The sequence below is a fragment of the Panonychus citri genome, unplaced genomic scaffold, assembly GCF_014898815.1.
Source record: "Panonychus citri isolate SS breed McGregor unplaced genomic scaffold, ASM1489881v1 Contig00095, whole genome shotgun sequence".
NCBI classification, from domain to species: Eukaryota; Metazoa; Arthropoda; class Arachnida; order Trombidiformes; family Tetranychidae; genus Panonychus; species Panonychus citri.
In genome coordinates this window covers 831041-858385 of record NW_026515500.1, presented here as the reverse complement: position 1 = coordinate 858385, position 27345 = coordinate 831041, and the positions used below count along the sequence as shown (strand labels likewise).

Below are 27345 nucleotides of genomic sequence, written 5' to 3'. Positions count from 1 at the left end.
CGGTAACAATAATTCAGATCGATTGGGATTATATTTCCACTTCTATTCATTGAAACTTTTCATGCATTTTTACCTCCATCTAAGAGATAGATTATCAAAATTTGATAATCAAATTAAATTTGACAGAATTTGATAATTACGCCACTATGAGATAGATGATCAATCTGAAATTTCATCATTAGTTTCGATTAAAATGGATACAAATGAAAATGGTACGAGATGTGTTCAGAGATATGATACTGGCCTTGGTTATGGTACGTGGGCTGGATCAAACGCTAGTTGGCGATCTCGTCCTTGTTCGATAGATAATTTAATGTTCGAATACTAGTTCTGGTTCAGGATGGAATACTGGATTGTGACCTCATTTTACGAAATTTATCTAGACTATCTCACCAGTGACACATAATAAATGAGAATTTTTTAATTTAAACATTAATGAATCGAAACTTTTTAAGTTCACTTTTCTTTATTAATAATACATGTATTTCATAATGTATGTAAGGTCATGAAAAGAAATTTTATCATCAAGAAGCAGATTTAGATTTTTATTATTAATATTATTAATAATATTAATTAATTAGATTCATAAATAATTAGTAATTTAACTAAATCGAATGATTAACTGAATTAAATTTACCAGGTGATTGAAACTCAGTTTTCGAACAAAATGAATTGATTTACTATCTCATTTTAGATCCAAATTGCTGAAAGTTCTCATAGCTAAGGATGTTTGGTTGGTGGAGGTTGTTGTAACTCCCCTTTGAGACTGACCTCTAGCAGCAGCAGCAGCAGCACCCTGACTATACCTCCCTTGATCAGCACCAGAACCAGCAGCCTGACCGTAACCACCAGCACCAGAGCCCTGACCATAACCACCAGCACCAGAGCCCTGACCATAACCACCAGCACCAGAGCCCTGACCATAACCACCAGCACCAGAACCAGCACCCTGACCATAACCACCAGAACCAGCACCCTGACCGTAACCATCAGCACCAGAACCAGCACCAGCGCTAGTTACATTATCAGATACAGAACCATGATATTGGTAGGATAAAGATGACATAAGCCCCAGGAAAATGGTGATGAACAAAAAAAAATTAAAAGCCAAAAGTGAATTGAAACTCATTTTTCTCTCGTGATTAACAATTTAAATTTTAATTATTGGAATTTTTCACTAATTCTGATAGAAATACAACTTAATTATTGTCTCTTTCGAATGATTTCATCTTTTATGCAATTTTTCACATGTTAACGTGTTGTTCTGGTATCCATAAAGTTACCTGAATAAACTCAAATGAATGTTTACTAAAGTAATTCTAATTTTCTGATAATTTAAATTCTGCAAATCAAATCAAATATTGGTGAAGAGGCACTCATTTCTTTACTCTTTTCTCATAATTTGCTTTCAAACGGAAACACAACTACAGTTGGATAAATAACTAATATTTTAGAATTGAATGCAAGATGATGCTAAACAATTGATTAATTAAAAATGTAGTATACTAAAATTCAATGATGAAAAATGACATGAATATGGAGATTTTCAGAGAAATTCACTAATCAAATGAATAATTACTTGAAACAAACGGTTAAAAGTTAACGAAGTACGGGAGTGAATCAAAAGTTTCTCCCTGATAGTTTATTAATATTAATTTTCTGGGTAAGATGAGCGTTAATGGTTGGAGCCTTTGGTTATTCAACACACTTATCATTGGTGTCCATAAGTTCAAAATGTTAAAATTAAGCTGAATTTTGGGTTAATTGTGCACCCGTTTGATTGTCCCAGGCTCTCCGAGACTTCCTCTGTCGATTTTGACCCTTTTAATGAAGACGTAACTTAATCTAATTTAAACAAACAGAGGGATAAGTGTGTTGGATAGCTATTAGCTCCACCTCCAACCATTAACGCTCATCTTAACATTTTCTGTAATTTGAGTTTACAGTTTTAAAATGAGTAACTGAAGATGAGTAGACTAGTAAAAGCCTCATGAAAATGAGACCAACCTTGAGTAGATAAAATAAAAATCCATCCAATGTACTTGATATTTCGATCCACCCCAAAGGAACAATTGTGTCACGGATATTGTTAAAACCACGAAGAAATGGAACCCGTTCAACTCTAAGGTTGAACTGTAATCGACCTGCACCCGATATTGGTATTCCAATATCAGGCTGAACTAATAAGTAGAATTCATGTTTCTCTGGATCTGGCGATAAACCGTCAACCTGTCCCTGAATTTCTGAATCTGTGTCGAGAAAATGTGGCCTAGTTATTATGATCGGAGGCCCAGAAAATCCACCGGTACAATCGAGGAGACCATAGTGTTCACATCGTGATTTCTTTTCCCTTGTATGGACACAATAACATCCATTGGCTGGATTAACACTCGGAGGGTCAAATACCTCAAATCCAAGAACATATTTAAATCCGGGAATCCCGAAATGATCAGAATCCCCGACATAAGTTAAATCCAATGATCTAAAATCCAATTGCATCTTAATTTCCAAGTTAGAAGTTCAAGATCATTCACTATTAATTCGAGCCCATGGTTCAAGTTCTTATCTCAATTTGATATGAAAATTCAATATTCGTTTCAAATTAATGATCAATTCGGCTATTCAGAATTCCAATTGAATTATTGGGTAATTCTGATGTTGGAAATACATCGGAAGCCATAATGCCCAACAGTTCGAGAGGTTTGAGAAGAGTGGTCACTGTGTCTAGAAGATTAACTCGAAGTCCAGTAATAAGACTTCGAGGTGTAGTTTTAAGGAAAAAGTTCTGACTGTGGACAAATAGAACCACAGAAACAACTGAATAGACGAAAGGACTGACAGCCAATGGGATGGGAATTGATTGTTCCAATTTACTAGTAAAGTATCTACAACAATTGCCCCAGTTGAAGCTACAAATGGATTGAAAACAGTAATCCCAAGATCCGTTTGATTCATGAAATCATTTTGATCTTAATGCTTTTGTTAATTTCATATTTTTAATTATATTAATTATCTATTTCAATAATAATATATTGAGGTGAAACGGCATGAAAAGTTGTCGGTGGAACAAAAAATTAATGATCTGAAAACTTATCGTTACGGAGAAAAAGTGACCTGAAGTTTCAACTTCGAACTCGATTTTCTCGAAAACTGCTGATCAGATCAGAAAGAAATAAATATATTTGGACTTCATATTTGTGGCCCTACAAATTCACAAAGTTTCAACTTTTGACTCAAAACTAAAATTTGGTTTACATTCTCCTTAGGAAATGATTATGAATATGAAAAAATATCCAAGTATCAAGCTAATCATCTGTAATGATTAATATTTCTCATGCATCAGACAATAATTCAGATTGATTGTGATTAATATCCATTTCTATTCAATTCATCGAAACCTTCAATGGATTTTTATCTTCATCTATGACATAGATTATCAGTCTAAAACTGTATCATTTGTTTCGATTACAACTATACACCTAAAAGGTTAATCAGATTACAATTATTAATTTAAATTATAATCAATTACCGATGAAAGTAAACAATCAGCCTGAGACAATTAAACTTTCTAAGCAATATTAACTCATATGAGTTAATAGTATCTCACATGTGAAAATATATTTTCATCACTGATTCTGTGTTAATATGGATCATCTTTTACCTGATTCAATAAAAGGTAAACAAAGTTGTTATCGAATTAATTTTAATGATGAAAGTTAATTTTAAATTTCATTTCTCGACTCAATTTCCTTGGTTAAGTAGCCATGACTACAGAAAACAACAGGATGTTGGCAAAAAATCAGCTGCAAGTCTTTTGTTGTTGTTGTCAACCTTTAAGCCTAAACCAAAGTTTGGTTATCAGATTGTCATCCTTCATGTTAACCAAATCCAAAGTATTATAAATTAGCTCATAATTTAATCGTGATTTAAATCTAATTGTCAATTTATCTCCATTAAACTGATCATGTCATCTTTTCAACATGAACCAGGAACAGCAATCGAATGTCTTTCGGTAAGTTTTTCTTCCTCATCTCATTCAAACCTTTTCCATTTGTTGTTGTCTCTTTTTTGTCATTTGCATGATCCTTTTAAAGTTTAATCATCTCAATTGATTTAAAGTTGTAAACGTTAACTTTTTTACTTTAATTCTCGTATTTGATTGAATATCTTGTTAGATACCAATTAAATTACAAAAGGAAATTGGTTACGATGAATATGGCAGAGAAATAATGAAATGTGGCTTCTCAATTGGAGGAGGAATTGATCAAGATTATCATCAATCGCCTCAGGGATTCACTGACAATGGAATCTATGTGACAAGTGTAAACACTGAAGGTCCAGCATGGAGATCGGGATTAAGAATTGGTGACAAAATATTACAATGTAATGGCTACGATTTCACAATGGTAACTCATAAAAAGGCCATTGAATATATAAAAAAATTCCCAATATTGAATATGCTTGTTGCTCGACGTGGAGTAACTCAGGCTTGTTACAATTAGATTTAAATTGTAATCTAATTGCAATTAACATACAATATCAACAATTGTGATCCGAGAAACTAAAATATCCAACAATCAACAATTCTGTGCTTCCAATATCAACTAATATTATTACACAATTATGATCTCATGGTAAATACAATCAGCGAAAATCTCATAATCAATTAACTGAATCTTGTCTACAATTCTCATCACTCTAAAAAATCAAATGAATCTTTTTTTGGAACAATCAATCTCTCCAATTATACCGAAACTCTTTTACATTGACAGCAATTAATATTCTTATAATCAACTAAAGTGATTTAACAAAGAAGATGATATTATCCTCTTATCCTTAATCCAGTCCTTTCTTCTTGTCATTCAACTGTTTTTTTTAATTAATTCCATTTCCATACCAATGGTGGTAAATTTTGTGTGTCGCAATTAACTCAAAATATTGCGACAATTATATGAATCGAAAATTGGTTTTAATTGGTTTTTTATTTTATTAAACTTTCTATTGAATTTTTTTTCATTCGTTTTCTTCCTTTTGGGCTTAACTAATTTCTTTTGAATTAATTGTTAATCTATTCATTAGTGATTAGTTTGGTTAATCAAATTTGCTTTATTTAATAATATTTAATGATATTCAATACATTCGACCCAAATATGAGAATTTCCATAGAGAAATTCACTAATCAAATAAATGATAATTTAGAAAATAAAGTTGCGTCGACGGAGTGAAAATTGAAAGTTCCTTCCCAATTGTTTATTAATATTAATTTTCTGTGCTTTAAGCTCTCAATATTTTAAATGAGCAAATGGTAATGAATAAATTGATACATACATATGTATCAAACCATAAATATTCATTCTCGGATTAGATTAATGACGTTGGATATTAATTCATCAAATCTAGAGATTTGTGAGCTACTAGATGTGAGAACCATTGATTACTTCAAGCAAATCTTCAACCAGGATTCTATCTAAAATTAGTCACTGAGAACGAAGAAATTGAACTGATAATTTTGGAAAAAAAATAGAAGGATTAACCAAGGTTTCGATGTCGGAAACCTCGAACCAGAGTGAAAGATAAAATAAACCCCATTAGAATGACGAAAAACGAGAAATATCTGAAAGTTTAAGGTGGTTGGATTATTTTTTTCAACACTTAGAATTTTAACTGATTAAAACAGAGTTGAATAAATTGGGAAACACCAGTACATTATTCTCCCACTACGTTAGCTACTGCTTGAGAAACTGCATATGCGCTATCTGATCCCGCATTTACATTAAAGTTTTGTGAGCTAATTAATAGTTGAACCAACGCACTGGATACTTCCAATAAGGTTTGAACCATGACTTCACATCCACTCAAACCAGGATTAGATGCTGCAACCTTACTACTTATTTTACTGATAACGTCGGAAAGACTGTTTGAATCAATTCCACCACTTGATGCGAGGGCTGATGCAGCTGAAGAGACTCTTGAAGTAGCACTGAGTGACGAAAATCTTGATACTGTGTTATTAACAGCAGTGACAGCACCAGAATCAATCCCAGAACCTTGACCATAACCACCACCAGCACCAGCACCAGAACCAGAACCTGCACCATAACCTGCACCATAACCTGCACCATAACCTGCACCATAACCTGCACCATAACCTGCACCATAACCTCCACCATAACCTTGACCATAACCACCACCAGCACCAGCACCAGCACCAGAACCAGAACCTGCACCAGAACCTGCACCATAACCTTGACCAGCACCAGAACCAGCACCAGAACCAGCACCAGAACCAGCACCAGAACCAGAACCAGAACCTGCACCATAACCTGCACCATAACCTGCACCATAACCTTGACCATAACCACCACCAGCACCAGAACCAGAACCAGAACCTGCACCAGAACCAGCACCGGCACCTGAACCAGAAACAGGATCCTGATTCGATGAAGATGACATAAGCCCCAGGAAAATGGTGATGTACCAAAAATAATTAACGACCAAAAGCGGATTGAAACTCATTTTTTTTTCGTAATTAACACTTTAAATTTTAATTTAATGATACATTTATTAGTTAATTTTCAATAGACTGTTAATTGTGATTGTTATTGTAAAAAAAGAGGATAAATCAATTAGCTTTTGTGGAACATTGGATTATATGTAAGAATTGAATTTCTTTTTAATGAAAGTCTTCAAATTGTTCCAATAAAAAGATTAACCATAAATTATGATCATCGTACATTGTAATTTACTTGGCAGTTTAAGAATAGAATTAGAATACGGAGAACAACAATTAGAATTGTCTCTTAATTGGATTTAAAAACGATGTTAATAGAGAACAAATAATCGCCAAGAAAAGTGAAGAGACCAATGTGACAGCCGATGAACAGGCTATTCCACTGTGGGAGAATTTGAATTTAATTTGTCGAGCGTTGAGACACTTTTTGTCTGTGGAAAGAAATTAACAAGATAATTAGTTGGATTATTTTGATTCTTAAAAATTAATTGTATTGTTTTTTATTGTTTTTCTCTCTTAGTCTCACCTGAGCAAATAGTGTTTGATGACATTCCCTGATCAGGAGGTGTGATAGTGAAGTAAAAAGGTTCACAGGTCAGAACATCTCGATCTTTACATGGATCACTGACATCGATTCTAATTTCTTCGTTCTTTTTGGCCTCCCAACATCGACCTGTTTCTTCTGGCTTGGGATATCGCCCGAAGCAAACTTTAAGGTCACCTTCACTGCTGAAAAATTTCATTACAATGTCGTAGCTTTTAAGGAAATACTCAGGGTACATGGCCCAATACTGTAATCGCCCTGGTGTTATAAAAGCCTCGAAACCGCTGGTCGCTTCTGAACTGACACGCCGACAATCAGGGTATTGGAAAGTTGCCGGAACTTGACAAATTTTCTGTGACAATTCTTGAGTCATAACATCAAGTCCATCCTGGTCGCGAATTATGTCCTGTGGGGAACTGATGTATTCAGTTAAATCGTTTTCGTTTGCATTTGTGATCAGGAAAACGGGTACATCTCTATGGTTACTCTTCAAGGTGTATCGAGCCATACGAATGTTTTGGTCGATATTTCGAGAGGTATATGAACCACCCATTATGATGAAAGGTTTGGCTGGAGCTCCCAATTGGAACCATTTATTGGCCTCGAAATCACGCAAAGTATCATTCATCCTGAGGTAAAGATCAGTGGATGGAGCATTGATCACAGAGCCCAAAGTATCTAGAATACAGAAAAAAAAACATCAGTCGATTTTACGAGTTAACAATTGTGTCGCATTGTATGTGTTAATTGTTGATTAGTTCAGTTAATTTACCTTCTCGAATATAAGACATGGCACATCCAGTGCAACCTCTATTGTAACTTGCCCAAGCCAAGTGCTTCAAATTATTACGGAAAGTTTGACCTTCCGCTCCAAGATTATCTTCTCGATTCATTGAGAGTATCGATGCTGAAGAACCGTAAATACCAAGATTAAGTTTATTGATTAGTCGACCAGTTAAATTCTTGTATTTATCAGCATCGGCAGATTGAAGATCAATGACTACAAATAGATCAGTTGGAGTTTCACAATCAGCTTTGTATCCACTCATTCCACCCGATGAACACCATTCGCTATCTTCAGCTGGTATGGATTTAGCTTTAGCATAAGCCGAGTCAATGGCTGGTCGTACTTTCTCAATCTTACTCGTGATTATGGACTCTCCTATGATATAGTTCTTACTCAATTCCAAAGCTTTGAGATAATTAGTTGCAGCGTCACGGAAACCTCTATCATCGATACTTATCGTTGCTCGATCACAATATCCAGTACCAGAAACACGACCTCCGATATTATCATAATAGTAACGAAGAATTTGACTTAATCTCAATCTTGATCCAGTTGCAGTTTTGGTTAAACTTTTGGTAAGTTCGCCAATATAATATCCATCAATACCTCCTCTGATGTTGGCTAAAGTGGCATCAGAAGGTTTCTCCATACTCAAAGTGTATTCAGTTGTACATAAAGTATTTGTACTTTCCCATGAACCAGAAACAGCGATTGTGTTTGCTTCACCGCCTTCAAAAGCAGCCATTGAATGAATATTAGCCAAAGTAACAGCCATGAGAGGATTAAGTATTTCATCAACGTTAGCTTTGAGTTCTCCCTGAGGAATATTCGGATTTATCTTTGTAATTATATCACGAACGGAAACTCCAGGACTATTCAATTGACCAGCAATTACTCCTAATAATAGTCGGTTCAATGCGATCGCTTGGTCATTATTAGATCGATAACTTCCAACCCCGTACTCCCGTGGTTTGACTGTCAAAGCTACAGGGGCATAAGAAGGGCCACCATATCTGTCCATTAATTAATAGAAAGAAGATTAAAAACAATGATGAACTTGGATTTGATCAAATAACAAACCTTGGAGTTCCTGTAGCAGATCTCGAATTGGATGAAACGGGAGCTCGATAAGCACCAGTAGAGTAACGATTAGTTCGTGCATCCGCTTTTTCCGTTTGATTGATGTGATATGATAACATAAAATAGAGGGAACATCTCTCATTTTCGGTCAGAATTGTCTGGTCATCCAAAGAAACTTCCGCTGGCGATTCCAATAAAATATCTTCGATTTTATCGACAAACTCGTAGGTCTCCCCTTGGTCCAAATAACTATAAGCTCTGACCACATTACCATCCGATCGGAATCTAGAAAATAATTAAATTGATCAGTCTAAATTTAAACACAATCAATTGTTTCCCGTATATTCCCAATATATCATTTTGACTTAATTGTTGATTAATTATCAGTAATAATATTAAGATATAATTAGGAAAATATGATAAGATTAAAATAGATTGAAAACTAATATGGATCAATAAAAATCGTCTAAATAATGTTGGTTAATTGTTGGTTACAAGTACCTCTTCATCTTAATCATCACACAGATATTTATGTTATCCTATGGTTGAAATATTAATATTAATAATTAATCCTGTAGATGACTAATTGTTGACAGAATTAAAGACAAAATCATGATGATAATAAATCATTAGACAAAAAGATAAATCCGATTGACCATTCAGACAATTGGATATAACTTAAGATTTAAAATATTGACCTTCAAAGGAAATCTTAATTCATTAACACTCAGCTTGGAGGCTTAACGGTGTATCTTAATTGTTAATCAAGATTAAGAAACATTGATCAAATTAACCAATCAACTTTTCGTCTAATGTAAATCCATAGTTGATATGATATCTGTTTTCATTGCCTTTGGAGATTTAATTTGAACTTTTTTACATTGTAATTGATTGGAAATTATTAAATTGTCTATGTGATAGTTGATTGTTTGAGTCGCAGAGTAATTAAGTGAATATGATTTCCATCTCGTTTTCTCCCTCTAATCAGATTACAATGGTTAAAGTAATAGACGAACATCTAGTGTTTATTGCAGAAATTAAGGAGAAATTGTTTTTCTCATTGATGATTTTGCTTAATAACGACTACAAATTTGATCTTCGATAACGGAGTTATGGTTACAATAAACACTCAAGTAAATTCAGAGGAAATAGAGGAAAGATAATCATCTTTTGTTTACTTAATTATTTCTATTATAACGGTTTCCAATGAAGATTGATTGTTGCCTATGTAACCTGGATTTAGAAAAATGGAGACTAATTGTTGATTACTTTCTCTGCAATCAACAACAATTACTTTGATTTATTGAACATAATTACGATTCAGAAAAAAATAAACAGCTAATCAATATGATAGTAAATATCTCCGACAACATCGATCGGCGGTCAAAAAATAATAAGATTTTGACCTTCCCAATTTTAGGAAAGTTAGAAATTTACAAATATGATTAGTTAATTACTCACTTTCTTAACAAAGTTGCTGCTAAATCCTTTGCTTGGATCGATCGGGTTGTCGTTGAATTTTCAATCTTTTCAATGAGAGCGATCAAATTTTCAACACTCGAAGCCAACGGTGGACTATTTTGTCCATTAATTATCGGCGATATCTGACCTGGTGTCCGTTGGCGATTATAGCAAAGATTGAAAATTTGACTTTTCCTTTCGATACTCATACTAATTGAGTAAACACTTGGAATGATTAACAAAACACTGGCCACCAAAAAGGGAAACCATTTTACCTGATAATCCATCTTACTGGTCAGATTATCAGCACTAAATGAATTGAATTAAAGTTGATTTAATTTACTATTAAGAAAACAATTTAATCCACAAAAGAGAATCCGAAATAAAAACAACAATCAACTAATTGTAAAACAAAAATACTCAATTCTATTGACCACAAATTATCAAAATCGACAGTTATAACTGACACACTGTTGAAAGAAATTAACCTTACGATGAATTTGATAGTCGATAGATGGAAATTAATTAAATAATGATGATGATACCATGGAAGTGTCAATATCGGATATCGGGTGTGGTTGGTGAGTTTCTCTCTCCCTTTTCTTCAGATTTGATTGTTAATTTTTACCTTAATTTGATCACTTTTACAATAGTCTGAGAGTTACAATGTTCTCGACGATGTGAAAATCACCTAAGTGAACCTCTGGTTTCTCTTTATGTTGTTTACTCGTCGAGATTATTAATGTCATGATAAGATAACACACCAAGTAGAATCTGAATCATGTATCCTAATAACAATCATGATAATCTAATTTCCCCTCTCATCTCATTTCTTTAATTTCTCTCTTTCTTTTTGTTCTCACATTTCAATTCATTGATCAGATAAGAACAATTAACAAACTTAATCGCGGTAATAATAAAATAATTGCTTCTATTTGTTAGCCAATTGATAAATACGAATATCATTTTATTATCTGTCGCTTTCGGCTCGAGTTCATTTGTTGCTGCGAATTGTTTTCTCGTTTAAATTGATTGTTCATTCAAGATTCTCAATTCTGATCATCATGGATTCAGATTATCGATTGATTTTCATGAACACCTAGTAAACACTTACGATATTCATTGGTGTTGTATTGGAAATAGGAAATGTTTATAATAATCTGAGTTCTCGTGATAAGTTTGAAATTATTTATTGAAATGAATAATTTGTTGATTGATTGGAAAATTAGATCAATCAGTTTACTGAACAATTTTATTGTATTAATTAAGAAATGGATGTAACATAATTGTAACAAATTCAACGCAGATCGATATAATTTATATGTTATAATCGTAATTAAGTCAACAGGTTTTGCGAAACAATTGAACAAATTAATTAACAGGATTAACTGTAAGAGAACTGATTAAATTTGATTGTGCAAAGTGATTTTTAGATTATGATTAGCGATTGATTTTCGTGTTGTTTATGGTTAATTATTCTGGTAAAATGTCAACGATTTCATCGTTTGTAAAATCATCATCTTCATTTCGTTTCCTCCACGAAGTTGTTGGTCTTTGTAAAGGTCCAGTTTCGTCATCAAGAATATTTTCATCATCGACTTCTTTATTTTCGATCAGATCAAATATTGATTTCTTTTTGTTTCCATTTTTAGAGTTAATCGAAACTGAGGTGACGTATCCTGAGCTGTTGCTAGAAGCTGAATCTCCTCTTGAACTTTCAGCTGAGGTTCGATTATTGTTAGAGGAAGCTCGTGAACCACTTCGCTGAGATCGACCGCTTTGTGACTTTCTTTCTCTCGATTCTCTCACCTTTTCCAATTTCTTCAGCTTATCGTAGAATTCATTATACTCAGGTAAGGCCAAATCTTGACAAATTCGCACCAAGAACTTGACACATTCAAGATTATCTGGAAACTTACGATGGATCATTTTGTAACATTGTAGAGCTTGTTGGTAATTTCCACTCCGACGATAACAAGCAGCGATCATTAAATACCATTTAACTTGATTTGGCCTTCGAATAGAAAAGAAAACAAGTTACTCATCAAATTAAATTGTCAACAACCAGAATCGAATCAATTGACTCACTGAACTGCCGCAGCCTTTTCCAAATAACGAGTCGCCTTTTCATAGACTTGAGTTTCTATGTAATAAGCAGCAAGTCTTTCAATTGTTGGAATATGTGATGGATAATAACGATAACTCTGAGAAAGAAAACAAATTAATTATAAACAATCAATGAAATTTCTTCCAAATATTAATAAATGGTTAGTTAATTATTCTCACATCATTTATGTACGAGAAAGATGATTGTTTGTCCGATTCGTTAGCGGCAATATCGCTCATACGATTAAGTATATTAGGATCCGAGGGAACAAAAGTGATTAACAATTGAAACCAATCCATTGACGAATCCATATCATTCATTAATTCATAACTATCATTAACAATTAAAGAGATAATAAATATTAAATCATTCGGATGTAATGGATAATTGAACAACTTACATATTAGCAATTTGATAGAGGACGTTTGGATGATTAGGGAGAATACTGTTAATCTTGAGAAGACAATTTAAGGCTAAATCGAATCGATTTAACTTTTTATTGGCCAAAGCGAGATTGTAAAGAGCCTCGATGCAGGACGAATCATTGGTCAGCGCCTCTTTGTAAAACGAACTGGCCCTTTCATGGTCATTCAATTTAACACAACAATTACCCTTATTGACCAATCCAGCGGAATTAAATCGATCCGTGTCAATCGCTATATTAGCATAACGATCGGCCGTTTCAAGATCGTTTTGTAATAGATATAAAAATGATAAATTGGTCGCAGCGGTTGAGGCCGCTTTTCCCTCCTTTTTTTCAAACGTCTTAAGGGTTCCAATGGCCTCGGCAAATTCCCGTCTCTTCAAGTGTTTAACAGCCTTGTTTATCTCGATATCATCGCTGATCTCAATGTAACCAGCGGATCGAATGGTATCAACACACCATTCGTATCCTTGGGTAAAAGTGTCACCAATCACTGGGGCAATTAATTGTGATGCCAGGAGAATACACCAATCTCGTTCTTGTTTACGTTCCTTTCCCATTTACGAAGTGAATCAACTTTAATTGCTTCCAAAATTAACGTTGAAAGGTTATCATCATCTTCGGTAATCATCTCATATCGATCTGATGAACAGTTGACATCAGATATTTCCAACAATTTAATAAACGATTTTTTCATATTCTCTTTATCCCCAATTGCATAATGACAAACAATTAGATTCAGAGCATCACGAAAATCACCTTTCTCCGACATGATGTATTCGAATGATGTAATTGAATCGGAATATTGATTCAGTTTGACGAAAGATAAACCAATATTTCTCATTATTCTCATTCTGTTAAAATAGAAAATTAAAATATCAATATTATCATATTATTCTTATTCTAATTACAATCAACTTGTTCTTAGTTCTCTTGGTTACCTTGTATTGCGTTGGGAGGTCGGTATTTGATCTAAAGCCATTCGAAAAAATTTAATTGCTTTAGGATAATTTCCTTGTCGATAGTAAATTGCTCCGATGTTTAGTTTAAGTCTTCCTGCAATTAGAAAATGTCAATTGTTGATTAGTTTGAATGATTGATAAACATTGTAATCAATACGATTTTATATCATCTCTCTGTTGTCCTTGATATTTGTTATTTGAGATTCGTTAACAAGGACATTTCAAAATCGATAAAATTATTCGATAATGATTAGAATATAATTGATAATAAGAATGACAATTAAGATTGTAAATTTTTTTTAGAAATTCGATTTACCTGAATTAACAAATGAACGATTCTTGATGAGTGTTTGAAACGTACTTATAGCGTCTGAATACATTTCATTTCGAGTATATTGAATTGCGAGATTGAAAAGAACAGCGAATGTTAATTCAATGGAAACTGAAATTGCCGCTGAGGCCAATTGCTCTTTCTGTCGGGAAAGTGACCTTTCTTTGGTCATCGCTTGTTTCGCTTTATCTAAAGATAATTTAAATTCATTTCGATAAGAGGCTTCGATCGATTCTTCCAGCAGATCATTAACTTTCTTTTCCAATAGTTTAATCTTTGCCTGAGGGGTATTTTCGTCTTTGGCGACAAAGGGAGAGGACGAACTTGATTTGTTTTGAGATAAAGGGTCGAATATCCCGGAACCGGATGGACTTTTATGGGTCGATGAAGTGTAACCAGCACCACGAACTGCGGTCATTGGTCGGGCCGTCGAAGGGGCTTGTTGTTGATTAAGACTTGAGGTTGATGATTTACGTCTCGAAGTGGACACAAGTCCTCGATTATAACCCGCTGTTCCCATTCTCGAGGTGCCGCTCGTCCGATAACCAGTGTTACCTCGTCTTCCATAGCTACTTTTAAGTACAGTCTGTTGGAAATCTTCATCGTATTGTAATGCCTTCAATTGAGAGAAAAACAAAGAAAATCAACAATTCGAATGGATTAAATATAAATTAGCTTAATGAGATCAATTAAATTGTCTAAATCAAAGGAAACTCACCTTAGAATCAAGAACCGGATTAAAATCGTTGAAACCAGAATAAAGATCCTCTAAACTTGGAACTAGAACAATTTTTTCCGACATTATTTTCCACTGGAAATCAATAGATTAATTAATTGTCTCATATGTTACATAAGATTAAACGTATTTTCATTCATTTGTTTACAATTAATTTCCACGTTACCAAAGCAACCAAATCATTGGAAATAAAAATAAACAAAGAAAAAAATTCAATTTCTTTTCTCAAATTAATATTTCCATAGTTAATTAAAGCTTCACAATTTTCATCAATTAAGCACGCGATTAAAGATGAAAAAAGATGAAGGTAAGATTAAAATCAATCCAATTCAATGTTTTCCAAATTATTTTGGTTAATCAATTGTTTATTTGGTCAGTTTGATGATCCATAACAAAGGAAATGTTTTGTTTTCTCAATCAACTTGTCATCTTTAATTGTGATGATCAATGGAACAATCTAAGGTGAGTTAATTTCTATTGTTTAATTTTCCACCACAGTTTAATTGTGATTAAACTCATAACAAATATTTGTCTCTCTCCATTCAGATTACCTGTTACTTTTTCATTCTGGTAAAAGAAACTGGTTATTGGGTCCAAGGTGTAAACAGTGAATGGTTATAGATTTTGTAAACATCACCTTCTTGGTTAATTGTAAACAATTAGCTAATTTTCGTTCATGTTTATTGAAGATGATTACGGTTTATACAAGTTAATGTTTCGACTTTCAAATGGTTCTGTTTTCTGTTTTAAATGTGATCCTGGAAATTGGAGATTGAGAGATTAACCAATTTTTGAATGAAATCAACAAAGAACTTGAAACCTTTGGTTTACTATAAAGATAATAAATGTTTTCTTTTCAGTTTTACTCATCTAGCGGTTATTACAACCGCTCTTCCGTTGGGCAGTTTCATCTTCTGTGTTCTTTGGTCACTTTATTTCAATTTCAAAGAATCAACTTCAACCCATTGTCGAGTGTCTAATTACCTTCCATCAATTAGCGCTTCCGTTGGATCGTATTCACCTCAGAAATATGTTTGGCGAATCTGTATTGCCATTCATTCAGGGCCGAGATATTTGGTCACTTACATGTATTACCTTCTTGTCCATGGGTCATTTCAAACTCTGTTACTCAACCTAATTGAGATTACAAGTCTAATTGGATTAACATACATTGGATCAACTGAGAATCATGGTGAGAGTTTCATTGGAACAATTTACCTCTTTTCTTTCAGTTATTTATTTACAATGTATTCTTAATCTAATATTTGTTTGTTTCTTTTTCTCTGTAAATTGTTCAGTTTATCATGCCTTTTGTTTTACTATTTTCATCATTTCTGGTTCACTTGGAATGACCCTGGTCACTAATTCAACCTACAAATCAAGGAGGATTAAATCATTTCTTAAATATACCAATTTGATCTCAATTGGATTAGCCATCGTTTTATATTATCGGCACAATTGGTTCTGTGAGCCCGGTGTTTACACTTTGTTTGCTCTCGCTGAATATGTGGTCGTATTAACAAACATCGCCTTCCATTTTCAAGCTTATTATGATTTCCAACATCATGATCTACTTTTAGTTAATAGATTGACTTCCAATGGAGACCTAACAATCAACTAATTATGAATTTCGATCTGGTCCGAATTTGTCTCTTGGTTAAACCAACAATCTCATCTCAATCTTCAAACATTTACCAAGCTTACATCTTTCAAGATCTATTATATTATTTATCTCGTGTTTAATTCAACAATTTATAATATTTAGTCAACTAATCAACTAATTTATATAATTTAGAAAGGCAAAAATCAGTATTTATTTAGATTCGAAAGCCACTTTTACATTTATAACAAAAATTGTATTCGTTTTGTACAAACGGTAACCAAAGAGCAAATTAAAGACAATCAATTAATTGTTCAATCGTTGAATCAGAAAAACAGAAATGATTTAGATTAACAGTTGACTAGGTAATTTGCGAAAAACTAATTGTTCAATTTTGTTTTTCTTTCCTCGTTTACTGATAATCTGACAATTTATTTCTTGAGACATTTTCATGTTATTGATAAATCACAATCAAAAAGTACTCAAGTTAATTAACTTCCAGCTGAGATGGTAAATTTTTCTCAAATCAAACAATTTACCAAGAGAAGTTTTCTGTTTTGATTGATGATAAATATAAGCAACAATTTAGGTTGACTAACCATTGCAACAAAGTGATTAACTAATCATTAAATCAATGACTAAGTTTTACTCATAAAAAAATATTAACTGATCATCTCAAGTAACAAATCAGTTGATTGTTATGAAATTGTCTCTTTGTCAAAATAATTTATTGACAATTAAGACAATTAAAAGACACTAGTAAAAGTAAACAAAAAGAGGACAATTAATAAGCTTAAATCTAAATTGTTGAGTATTAGTTTTTTTCTCACACGAAAAAAGCGAATCCCGATTCTGATTAGATCAGCTAATTACACCGATTGAGGTGAGATTCGCTGCCCTAAGGGTATTTTGATTTTTTGTATTTGAAAACTGTCAACTTATCAATACAAAAAATCAGTCTCCCAATTTTTTCCCTAATTATACAGATTCAGTCTCAATGGACTAATTAATAAAATTGATTAGTAACGTTTATCATGTTTGTTTGATTGTTGATACTTTTGAGCCTTATTTGGCTTTTGATGTTTGAATTTTTCACAGTTAATTTAGTACAATTGAGAACAAAAAAAAGTTTATCGCGAACAATTAACACACAAAATTTTGTGACTCCTCAAAAGCCCAAGTAATTGGGCCCCTCATGAATTGAGTGTTTAAATTTTGTGCATGACAGAAACAAACTGATTCACTAGTTAGTTAGTTTGTTGCTTTCTCAACAACTGTTGAATTGTAATTAACTTGGATGCATCTAAATCAGATTGAGCTCATGTTAATTAGATAAATAATTGTTGATAGATTGTAATGTTTTGTTGCTGTGAATGGAGTAAGATTTAAATAAAGTTAATTATTTTTCTTATACCGGGTAGTAAAAACAATCTTCTATGTTTTTCACTTTTTTTACAGTTTACAATCAATCGTAATCCAATAAATCACGATAACCTGCGGTATGATTAGTCGAGTTGCTATTACTACTTGATGATGATCTTTGATTAACGGGTTGTTGTTGTTGTGATGTTTGTTGGTTACTGTTTGATAATGAGCTTCGACTCTCGCAATTCCGCTGACTTGGTTGATTCTCGTTCAAAAGTTTACGGCAAATAGGACATGTCCCATGCTAAGATAATAAAGAAAATAAAAAACAAACAGAAAATTAATCAAAAGGATAAATGGTTTGATACTAATATGAGAAACACAATGTAGCATTTTAAATCTTGAGATACTTAAAGCAATCAAGATTGAAACTAACAAACAATTAGATTTAAGTTAAATATTCAAAACAAGATACAATTAACCGAAAAAAGCTCAATGTTTTCAATGTTAATTAGCTGTTTTTTTTGACACACTTATTCATACATATACTCATTTATATGTATGTGATTGGCTTAAGTTGCTACCAATTTATCAGCTGAAACAATTAATTGAATTAATCTTTCTGCAAATTTACTTGTAAGTATTTTCATCTAAAACGTAGTACATAATGTGTATATTGTCATGATAAGAACGAGTAGAAATCATATTCTTTTGCTATTGTTTACAAAATAAACTTGTTATTAATAAGTTAAATTGCAAATCAAGTACATGAATTTACGGTTATATAAATAGAAAATGAAATTACTCACCATTTCTAACCATGGAACAATACAATCATTGTGATAGACATGATTACATGGTAACATTCTAACCGGTTCATCTAATTTGTAATCGTCCATGCAGACTGTACACTGAAGATTTTTATCAACATCATCTTGACAAATCTTAATGGTCGGCAGTTTCTTGATTTCATCTTCAGGCATTGGTGGAGGGCCATTATTTTCTATTGTATTCAAGAGCTGGTGGAAAAGAACAAGAAAAATAAAAATGATAAGTAATGAATTGAAGATGATCAATAATAGATTATATGTGTATTAGATAATGAAAACAGTTACTAAACTAACCTGTGTAATGATAGTATCGAGACCTGATGTACCCCAAGCATAATCACCGGGATTTCCATGAAGAATTTGAAGATAAGGTATGGCCATTTCAAACATTCCACGTCCACGACTTCCTCTTGGACTGGGCTGGCCTTCAGTGAATAATTGAAGAACCCTAAAAATAGACAACAACAAATTAGATATACAGGTGATCCAAATTGTACGAGAAACACAATTAAAAGGTAGACAAGAATTGAATAGATTGAAATATTCTACTTACCGTAAGATTTCACCAGTTCGAACATCATCGTATCTATCATTATTATCATAGTGCTCTGAACTGTAGAAAGATAAATTAAGATGAAGAATAAGTAACAAGACACATGAGTTGATGATGGAAACACCAAAGAAAGATGAGAATCGCTAACTGATAGACTTACTCATCACTGCTCGTGTCTAAATTTGCATCATTGGTTAATTCTTCGATAAATCCTTCTCTGCATCCTGGGCATTTGAATTCCTGTTGTAATTATATGAAAAAAGAACAACAAAAACAGAAATCACAAGGTTAGTAACAGGCAGATAAACAAATAAAAAGACAGAGGTAAGAGAAACAGGCAGACACAGGGAGAGAAAGAGAAAGAGAGTAAAAGAAAGAGCTGGAAAGAGAAAAATAGAGAGAGAGAGAGAGAGCGAATTACATCAATAAAGGAATTGGAAGTATAAATTAATGAATTTTAATTACTTGGGAGATGACAAAACAAGGAAAGCAATAACTAAAATGAGAGAAAAGGAAAGAAAATGTAATGTAAAGAGTATGGAGAGAAAAGAAAAGGGCAGAAGAGGAAAGGAGATGAAAAAATAACAGAAATTTCTACTCACTGGTAAAGGATTGATCTCTTGGTTACACTTATGGCAAAAGTAACGAGTAGGCAGATTATCAACTAGACTCTCCGCCATTTGAAGGGAATAATATATATTAATAGGTGATAGGATTGACAATAGACGATCAGTTGGTTGCTTGTTTATCTGGTATATCACAAATATCGACAGTATTCAACAAAAAACTTGATTTGACCTAAGATTGAGAGAGAAAGAGAAGAGAGAAAAACAAATCAAGAGGAAGAAGATTTAGAAATGAATTTAAGTTAAGCGTTAAACGGTAGGTGGTGCTAGATGAATGTTGGAGTTTTAATTTGAAAATTAAACTGAAAGTAATTAACAATTTGAATCAAATTATTTCATTGTTAATTTTTCTCAATATTTAGTGGATCAGCTTTTGGTTAGAACTGTGAAGGAGAAGAAGAATAGAAAAAATATTGACCTCAAAGAGTACGAACAGATTTTCTTTGTTATTGTTGTTGATTTTTTGTGTCTAATTTAAATTATGATTAGGTTATGATTGGAATTGAGTTTTGTGGAAAGAATTGGAATTAGTTGTTGCAAATGATTGACCAATAAGGTAATCACTTTTTGCTCATCATCTCTTTTCATGCCTGTAAAGATGATGGTGAGATTTTTGTTGTTTATGCTGGTGTTTTGTTGTTGTTACTAAAAGAAGTGAAGATTAAGAAGTTAAGAGCTTGTAAAGTGAGAGAAAAAAAAATGATTATGATGATAATAAAGGGAGAAGAAGATAGAAGTAAAAAAGAATATACATCAAAAAGAACTCAGAAAAAGTCACTTCCTGGTTTGGGTTGTATGGAAAACCAGATTCTCTAACTAAAAGCTAAACTTTCAGTCTAATAAGAGTCTGGTTTAAACAGATGATTTTCTCTTACAAATGTATTATGATAATACATTTCTAGGATTATAAGTCTTTCTGGTTAAAAAATTTAACGTCTTTATAGTCGCTTTGGTCAGTTTTATAACCAAAAAACCTTCGAAAGTGGAAGAAGATATTAAATCTGAAGAGAGAACATATGAGAAAAGTGATCAATAGAAACAAAGTAAAGGTAAACAGAAGGTGCGAGAGATCAAATTATCAACAATAACAAATGATTCTAGAGAAACCTTATATAATATTTATACTTAGTGATTAAGCTGATTGTGTGAGTTTCTTACCAATGGTTTAAATGATTATCAGCTCTCTTAATAGTAAATCAAAAAAGAATTGAGTGTAACTGGTAAATTAGATGAGTTAATGTTATCCAATGAATATTAGATTCAACAAAGAGCAATAATATAAACGGTTAACAGTAAACACAATTAAACAGAAAAAGATTAACCCACTTTAACCTTTAGAATATAGATCAATGAAAAGATTGGTAATAAGAGATCACTTTTTAATGATGATTAAAATTGTTCACATTTTTAATTGTGAAAAAGAAACGCGATTACTTTAATTGTTGATAATTCATTTAACCGAAAAAGCGAAAAGAAAAAAATGTTCTTTCTCTCATAATCCGTTAGATGGCAGCAGAAAAGAATTTGCTCGATAAATAGACTATTCTATTCAATTGTTATTCTTACGAATTGTTTATTTTTTTCAAGCGGGAAATTAGTTAACAACATAAGGTCAAATTCTCGTAAATTTTGACCTTCATTCCGATTGTAAAATTTTTAAATATCTTTTCAAATCCGTTCCATAGTGAGAAGGGCCAACATTAAATCCACACTGTAGTCAATTATGATGAATGTCCCGACCTGAATGACCTTTTAACCAGAGACTTGTAACTTTGGAATCCCAAAGAGCTGATTTGTCATTTTTACGATTTTTAATTGTTCAGGTGATTGAGGTTTTCTTTTTCTTTGAAATTGATTTTTTTATAAGAATCTTCTTGAAATTTAAAAGCAAAAAGTTCATTGGATAGTTAATCAAAATGGATTCGTTGTATTCGTGATGAAGATAAACAATCTCTGTAAAGAGGAAATGTGACTTTTATTGTTGACATTTTGTTGAATGGATTGAGTTTATTTTGGTAATTTGTTGTTACCAAAGTGAGTTAAATGGTCAAATTGTTCAATTTATTGGAAATTTAGATGAAATTATGAGTTTCATGGTTACAAAATGGGAGAGGGAAAACCCCAAAATTATGTGTCAACACAAAGGAGATATTAAAAGAACTCTCTAGAGTAAATTGTGAGTATATTTAAGATCTTATTCTAATTAATAGATCAGATTGAAAATGATTATTGTGGTTGATTTGAATATGTTGTATACCCTTTGAACATAAATGCTGAATTCACGACAGGTATTGAAGTTTTGGCCATTTGCTTTTCCAATCTTCGTAAAGATCTTGAAGCGTGATGACGATGATGCCTTCGGTGTCTTCCATGATAATGTTGTTGGCCTGAAGGATCAGTTTCCATGTTAACATCAGGTTGATATGACGATTGTTCTGGAATCGGACCCTGAGCAGCATTTGCAGTGTAACTTGTCCCCATGTTGGGCGATGTATGATGTCTACGAGAATGTCTACCCGATCGATGTTTTCGACCATCCAATCGCGATTCAAGCGTTTGTTTCTCTCCCCTTAGAAGATCAATAATCGACTTTAAAGTGGTCACCTCACGGAGGACACTCTGTAGAAAACCAGGACTGTTGGAAGTTTGAGCAGAATTATCTGGTTGAGCTGTTGAATTCTCTTCGACATTTGATCTATTAGGTTGATCACCACCAATCGAGGATGGAGCCGATGTGAGAGGTGACTTACCACCAAAAGGCATTAATTGTTGCTGTGATTGGTGCGCAAAGTTCATCGACTGTTGACTGGAAGATCGAGATAAATCAGATCGGGTTCTCTCCAGTTGAGAATTAAGATTGTTAACCTCTCCCATTAGTTGATTGATCCTCATGTCACGAGAAGCGATTTGTGAACTCATTTCCTGCATGTTCATTTCTTTTGCCACATCAAATTGATGATAGGCCACTGGTTCGTTGTTCCGTTCTCGAAGCTCATTCTCCAAGTCTCTTACTTGAGAACGTAATTTCTCATTATCAGCTCTAAGTTGATCGATTGCAGTGTCGGCAGAAGATTTGAGAGAATCGTATTCATTGTAAGATGATTTTAATTCACCTTTCAATTCTTGAGCATAGTTGAGATTTTTCTTCATCGCTTCGTTCGTAGCTTCCAAAACGGAGAGAAGTCGAATGTTATCTTCACGTAAAGTGATCAATTGTTGCTCTAAATCAACTAAACCAGGATTAAGAGAAGGTCCAACTGATGTGGAAGTATCAATTTTCGAGAGAGAGGTTAACATGTTATCAATTTTATCGGTGATTTCTTTACCATCAATACTTGGAACATCAGCTGTTAGTTCAATCCAAGAAGCATCACAATCACAATTATCGTCCTCGCACTCGCAATCAGAGCCCGTGTCACTTGCAGAGTCACTGCCACTTTTATTTTCTTCTGGTATCAAAGGTTGAGGTCCAGAAAAAACGATTGAATTACCTGAATTAAGAGCTGAAGATGAAGACGAAGAACCGGAAGATGGACCACGAAGAGAAGATGGAGCCGAATTTGATCCCATTGGCTGATCAAAGGTCAGATTACCAAAGGTATTCGCAGTTGTCGCTGGTCCACTTGAAGATCCAATAGGTGATTGATTTAAAGAAAGTGAATTAACCATTATGATGATGATGATCAAGATACGATATATTAATATAAATGATCAAAATATCAATAAGATGGAAAAGTTATTAATGTTAACAGTTGGGAAAGTAAACGATAAATGATCAGTTAACAATCAAAACAATGTCACTTTTATCAGTTTCTCACAAAACTGAGATACCTGCGTAAAGTATGAGTCACAACAGCCTCAGGTAGACAAACAGGTTATCAACAAGTATACATGGTGAAAGAAATGATTAACATTAAATCACAACAATTTGACGTCTTTCAAATGATTAAGAGAGAGAGAGAGAGAGAGAGGAGGAGAGAGCTTAGGACAACACCAGTAGAAGATAAAAACAATCTTTAGATCCAATGACCTGGTTCGAAGGAGAGAGAGAAACGAAAACGCAATACGAACAAACGATTTCAACTGAAGAAAAAAGTGGCTAATCAAATATCCGAAAAGATTACGTGTCTTTTGAACAAAAAGTGAATTAACTTTCCTGGTTTCCAACAATCAACAATTAAATATACGCAGGGAAATGAAATAGGAGTGAAAACGAGTCTTGGTAATGACGATTAACTAACGTCCGAAATGCAGTAGCAACAATTAAATGTAACATCAGGTCAGTAGCCTTGGTAACTGATGATAAATCATTTTGACCAATTAAGTTAATCATCGACAGATAATCTGATAAATTGAGTGGAATCTTTTTTTCTCAATTGTTCCAATATAATTTAAAACAATTAAAATTCTCATATTGTCATTTACTGATCAATTTTTTAATCTATCAAGTGTTTATTTAGTTTATTTTAAAAACTTTCTCTAACCTTGATTAGCTAATTAGCTTAAGCCAATTTAGCTTCTTTAATCAGCTGAGCAAATTAAGATGATTCAATTTGTAAAATGAGTTGCATTTTACTTAATTCGGTTCACAAGTTTACAATTAAATGTACATTGTATAAATTAAAATGTATGGTCAAGGTTTTACAATAATATTTACAATAATATTAATAAATGGATTGGAATTGGGTAAAAGTTAATTTCGGACAATTTAAATGTTAATTACGATCACAGTTTAATTGTTTCAACCAAGCGCTGGAAAATCAATGTCATTCAATTCATCCAAATAGTTGGACAAGTCATTTAAATTAATTTTTTTCGGTGATTTTTTCGTAATGTCCGAGATGATCGTTTTGAGAGAAGAGGTGAAAAAAGTGATTCTCTCGTGATCAATTTGCTTAAGTGTCGATAAACAATCAATTTGAAAAGCGTTGATTGAATAAATATCACAATTAATTATCTCAGTTAATAAGTAAATATACTTATCCCAACTAACGTTAATATTGGGACAATGATTTAACAGATTAACATTTCGAGGAGAAACAAAATTGGTCAAATTAATGGTGAAAGTTTTCCAATAATTTAGCAAATGATTAACCGTCTCTCTGGTAAGATGATTGGGAGAGTTAACAATTACACTGATTGTTAAATCGTGAATTGCAGTATCCAATATTTTCTTGTGTCTTTCTGGTAGATTAGATTTTCGTACATTGGTTAGCTCAGTGATTAAGGAACTAATTTTAGATACAAGATCGGGAAAAGATTTGCCGCTTTGGATTAATAACTTTCGAATCAAATCACGAACTGAATTAAATGGACCAGAAATGTCCAATTTTCTCTCCAACTTTTCATCGGAAATTGTCGAGTTCTTGAAGAAACTGGTCAACCATTGGGGGTTAATATTGCTGATGATCCATTGGCAGCATTTCTCGCATGTTTTGTGGACAGTTAATCTCGCGGCAAAGGTCATTGTGTCTTTCGTGTAATCGTGAACCGAAAGAAGAAGAGGAATAATTTTTGGCACTTCGAGTGAGCAAAATTCGTGGGCAAATTCTGAACAAAAAGCTCGTATCGAGTTGACAGTTAGAACTCGATGAAAACAAGGTTTTCCATTTTCGCATAATTTAGGATCAGTGATTGTCTCTTTAGCTTGATAGATTATTGAATGTTTCAATTCCTTAATACACCTCGAATAGATTCGTTCAGAAACCAGTTCGATCACTTTAACCAGAGACATTGGATGAAGACTTAGAAAATCATTTTCTAATTCTCGAACTATTTCTTTACCATTTTCAGCGATTAATTCTTGAAATTGTAACTGTCGAGGTGAATTAATTCCAACGGTTGAATTTAGTTTATTGTTTGTCAGAGTAACTGGACGAATCTTTCTTGGAGTTAATCGATTTTTTTCTTTCTGAGGCGATGAAGATGATGGTGCTGTGACAATCAAAGGTTTCGAAGGGCTTGTTATGATTGTCGATAGATTAACAGTTGGATTACAAGTATAATCCTCGTCAATTAATCCATGATATTCATCAAAGTTGATTGTTGAAACGTCACGAGAAAACTCAATCCCTGAACCAGTTTCCAAATATTTGTAATTCTGGTAATCTTCATTGAAAGAATTGATTATGTTGATAAGATAAGCCTTCGTATTGGTATCACATTTGAATCTATTTGATGATAGATTTTCTTTCACTTTACAAATTGCCTTAATTGTATCCTGATAACACTTTAGTCGAGGCGAAACTGTATCCATTTGTCGGAGAAATTGAAGAATCCAGGGTATGGTTAGGGATATTTTCCTCAACTCGACCGATTTTCTGATTAGATCGATAAAATTGATACAGGAAACATCATCTTTCCGAAGTGAAACTTGAGTCTCAATGAATTGAAGGGAACACGAATTGGAAACTTGATAAGGTAGGAAAACAACGAGACCCAAAAATTTGGCCAAAACTTGAAGGGTCAGCGAAAGTGTCGTAAATTGATGTTTGATATTATTCTTCTCGTCGGCAATCAGATCTTCATCGGTCTCTCCGGAAACGGGTGAACATCTATCGGTTTCTTCAATTTTCTGAACCAACATCAACTTAAGATAAGAGTAAAATGATTGATTCTTTATGGTGACAATAAACTGATAGAAAAAAGATTCTTCATCATTAAAGGTAGATGGAGGTTCTACTTCAGCATGATCTAAACGTTTCCTTAGTTTTTTCAGTTTATCGTTTTGAATCGATGAAAGAAATTGATCTGATTGATCATTTGTAAGAAAATTCCTGGTTCCTCCCATGATACAGGTTCGGATAAGTTGAGAGACAAATAATTTAGCCAAATGATACATGTTGGAGGCATCATGAGAAAGAGATACAAGCCGACCAACCGAAGTTTCCAATTGATTTTTCATATCACTTGAGGTATGAGTAGATGAGAATGAAGTTTGCGATTGAAAGTTTTTCCAATTGTCATAAAGTTGATAAAAAAGATCACGTTGATGTCGGAAGGCATGAAAAGCTCTGTCAACAGAAAAGGCTGATTTACAATCGGTTTCTGGTTCATAAGCGACACAATCCAGACTACCAAGAACCTCATTAAACGATAATCTTTTCGAAGACATAATTAAAAAGTGTTTAAAACAATCGAAATAATTAAAAAACCAAAATCAAAACAGAAAAAAGAGTAAAGATTAAGATCTCCAAAAGATTGAGAGAGACAAGAAAAACTTTCAACCAGAAAAAGAAAACATTTGGAAGCACATTAAAAAAAACAATTGGGACAAGAATAGTTGACAATTTAGCAGATCAGTTAATTGCAATGGCCGTTGTTTGATAACAATTAACTAATTAAAAATGAAATTGTACCAAAAAGTAAAACAAAAGTAAAAAATGTAAACAGAAAAGAAAAATTTTCCTCACTTTCTTTTCCCGCCAT

General features: G+C 33.0%; 7 protein-coding genes across 8 annotated transcripts; 2 read left to right on the top strand and 5 right to left on the bottom strand.

Moving 5' to 3' along the window:
• Positions 1-483: 483 nt before the first annotated feature.
• On the bottom strand, positions 484-6525 carry LOC128388118 (uncharacterized). The gene is made up of 4 exons (XM_053347477.1): positions 5708-6525; positions 2669-2909; positions 1945-2499; positions 484-1135 (listed from the first exon to the last, which is right to left on the bottom strand). Exons 1-4 carry the CDS (start codon positions 6514-6516, stop codon positions 686-688), a joined length of 2055 nt encoding a protein of 684 aa, XP_053203452.1. The 5' UTR covers positions 6517-6525; the 3' UTR covers positions 484-685.
• Positions 3832-5041, top strand: LOC128387893 (tax1-binding protein 3 homolog). The gene is made up of 2 exons (XM_053347178.1): positions 3832-4012; positions 4176-5041. Exons 1-2 carry the CDS (start codon positions 3965-3967, stop codon positions 4500-4502), a joined length of 375 nt encoding a protein of 124 aa, XP_053203153.1. The 5' UTR covers positions 3832-3964; the 3' UTR covers positions 4503-5041.
• Positions 6526-6655: 130 nt separating the features above from the next.
• On the bottom strand, positions 6656-11152 carry LOC128387891 (uncharacterized). The gene is made up of 5 exons (XM_053347176.1): positions 10384-11152; positions 8923-9207; positions 7828-8855; positions 7038-7733; positions 6656-6942 (listed from the first exon to the last, which is right to left on the bottom strand). The coding sequence occupies exons 1-5, from the start codon at positions 10668-10670 to the stop codon at positions 6788-6790; spliced, it is 2451 nt and encodes an 816-aa protein (XP_053203151.1). The 5' UTR covers positions 10671-11152; the 3' UTR covers positions 6656-6787.
• A 465-nt stretch (positions 11153-11617) lies between these two features.
• Positions 11618-15148, bottom strand: LOC128388097 (intraflagellar transport protein 88 homolog). Its single transcript, XM_053347453.1, is given in 8 exon segments — positions 11618-12397; positions 12472-12587; positions 12670-12820; positions 12891-13467; positions 13470-13768; positions 13856-13970; positions 14193-14823; positions 14926-15148. Coding segments are annotated over 8 exon segments (2514 nt in total). The 5' UTR covers positions 15010-15148; the 3' UTR covers positions 11618-11856.
• A 113-nt stretch (positions 15149-15261) lies between these two features.
• On the top strand, positions 15262-16861 carry LOC128388103 (post-GPI attachment to proteins factor 2-like). The gene is made up of 3 exons (XM_053347460.1): positions 15262-15405; positions 15490-16135; positions 16242-16861. The coding sequence occupies exons 2-3, from the start codon at positions 15739-15741 to the stop codon at positions 16562-16564; spliced, it is 720 nt and encodes a 239-aa protein (XP_053203435.1). The 5' UTR covers positions 15262-15405; positions 15490-15738; the 3' UTR covers positions 16565-16861.
• A 933-nt stretch (positions 16862-17794) lies between these two features.
• Positions 17795-21367, bottom strand: LOC128388102 (E3 ubiquitin-protein ligase RNF126-like). Of its 2 annotated transcripts, none has more exons than XM_053347458.1 (7): positions 21076-21367; positions 19894-20089; positions 19452-19531; positions 19292-19351; positions 19033-19186; positions 18718-18927; positions 17795-18212 (listed from the first exon to the last, which is right to left on the bottom strand). In XM_053347458.1, exons 2-7 carry the CDS (start codon positions 19969-19971, stop codon positions 18009-18011), a joined length of 786 nt encoding a protein of 261 aa, XP_053203433.1. In that variant the 5' UTR covers positions 19972-20089; positions 21076-21367; the 3' UTR covers positions 17795-18008. The 2 variants fall into 2 exon arrangements, with proteins under 2 accessions (XP_053203433.1, XP_053203434.1); XM_053347459.1 differs by lacking the exon at positions 21076-21367 and adding an exon at positions 20336-20535.
• Positions 21368-23967: 2600 nt separating this feature from the next.
• Positions 23968-27327, bottom strand: LOC128388098 (codanin-1-like). The gene has a single exon (XM_053347454.1). It carries the CDS (start codon positions 27029-27031, stop codon positions 24659-24661), a length of 2373 nt encoding a protein of 790 aa, XP_053203429.1. The 5' UTR covers positions 27032-27327; the 3' UTR covers positions 23968-24658.
• Between the last annotated feature and the right edge of the window lie 18 nt (positions 27328-27345).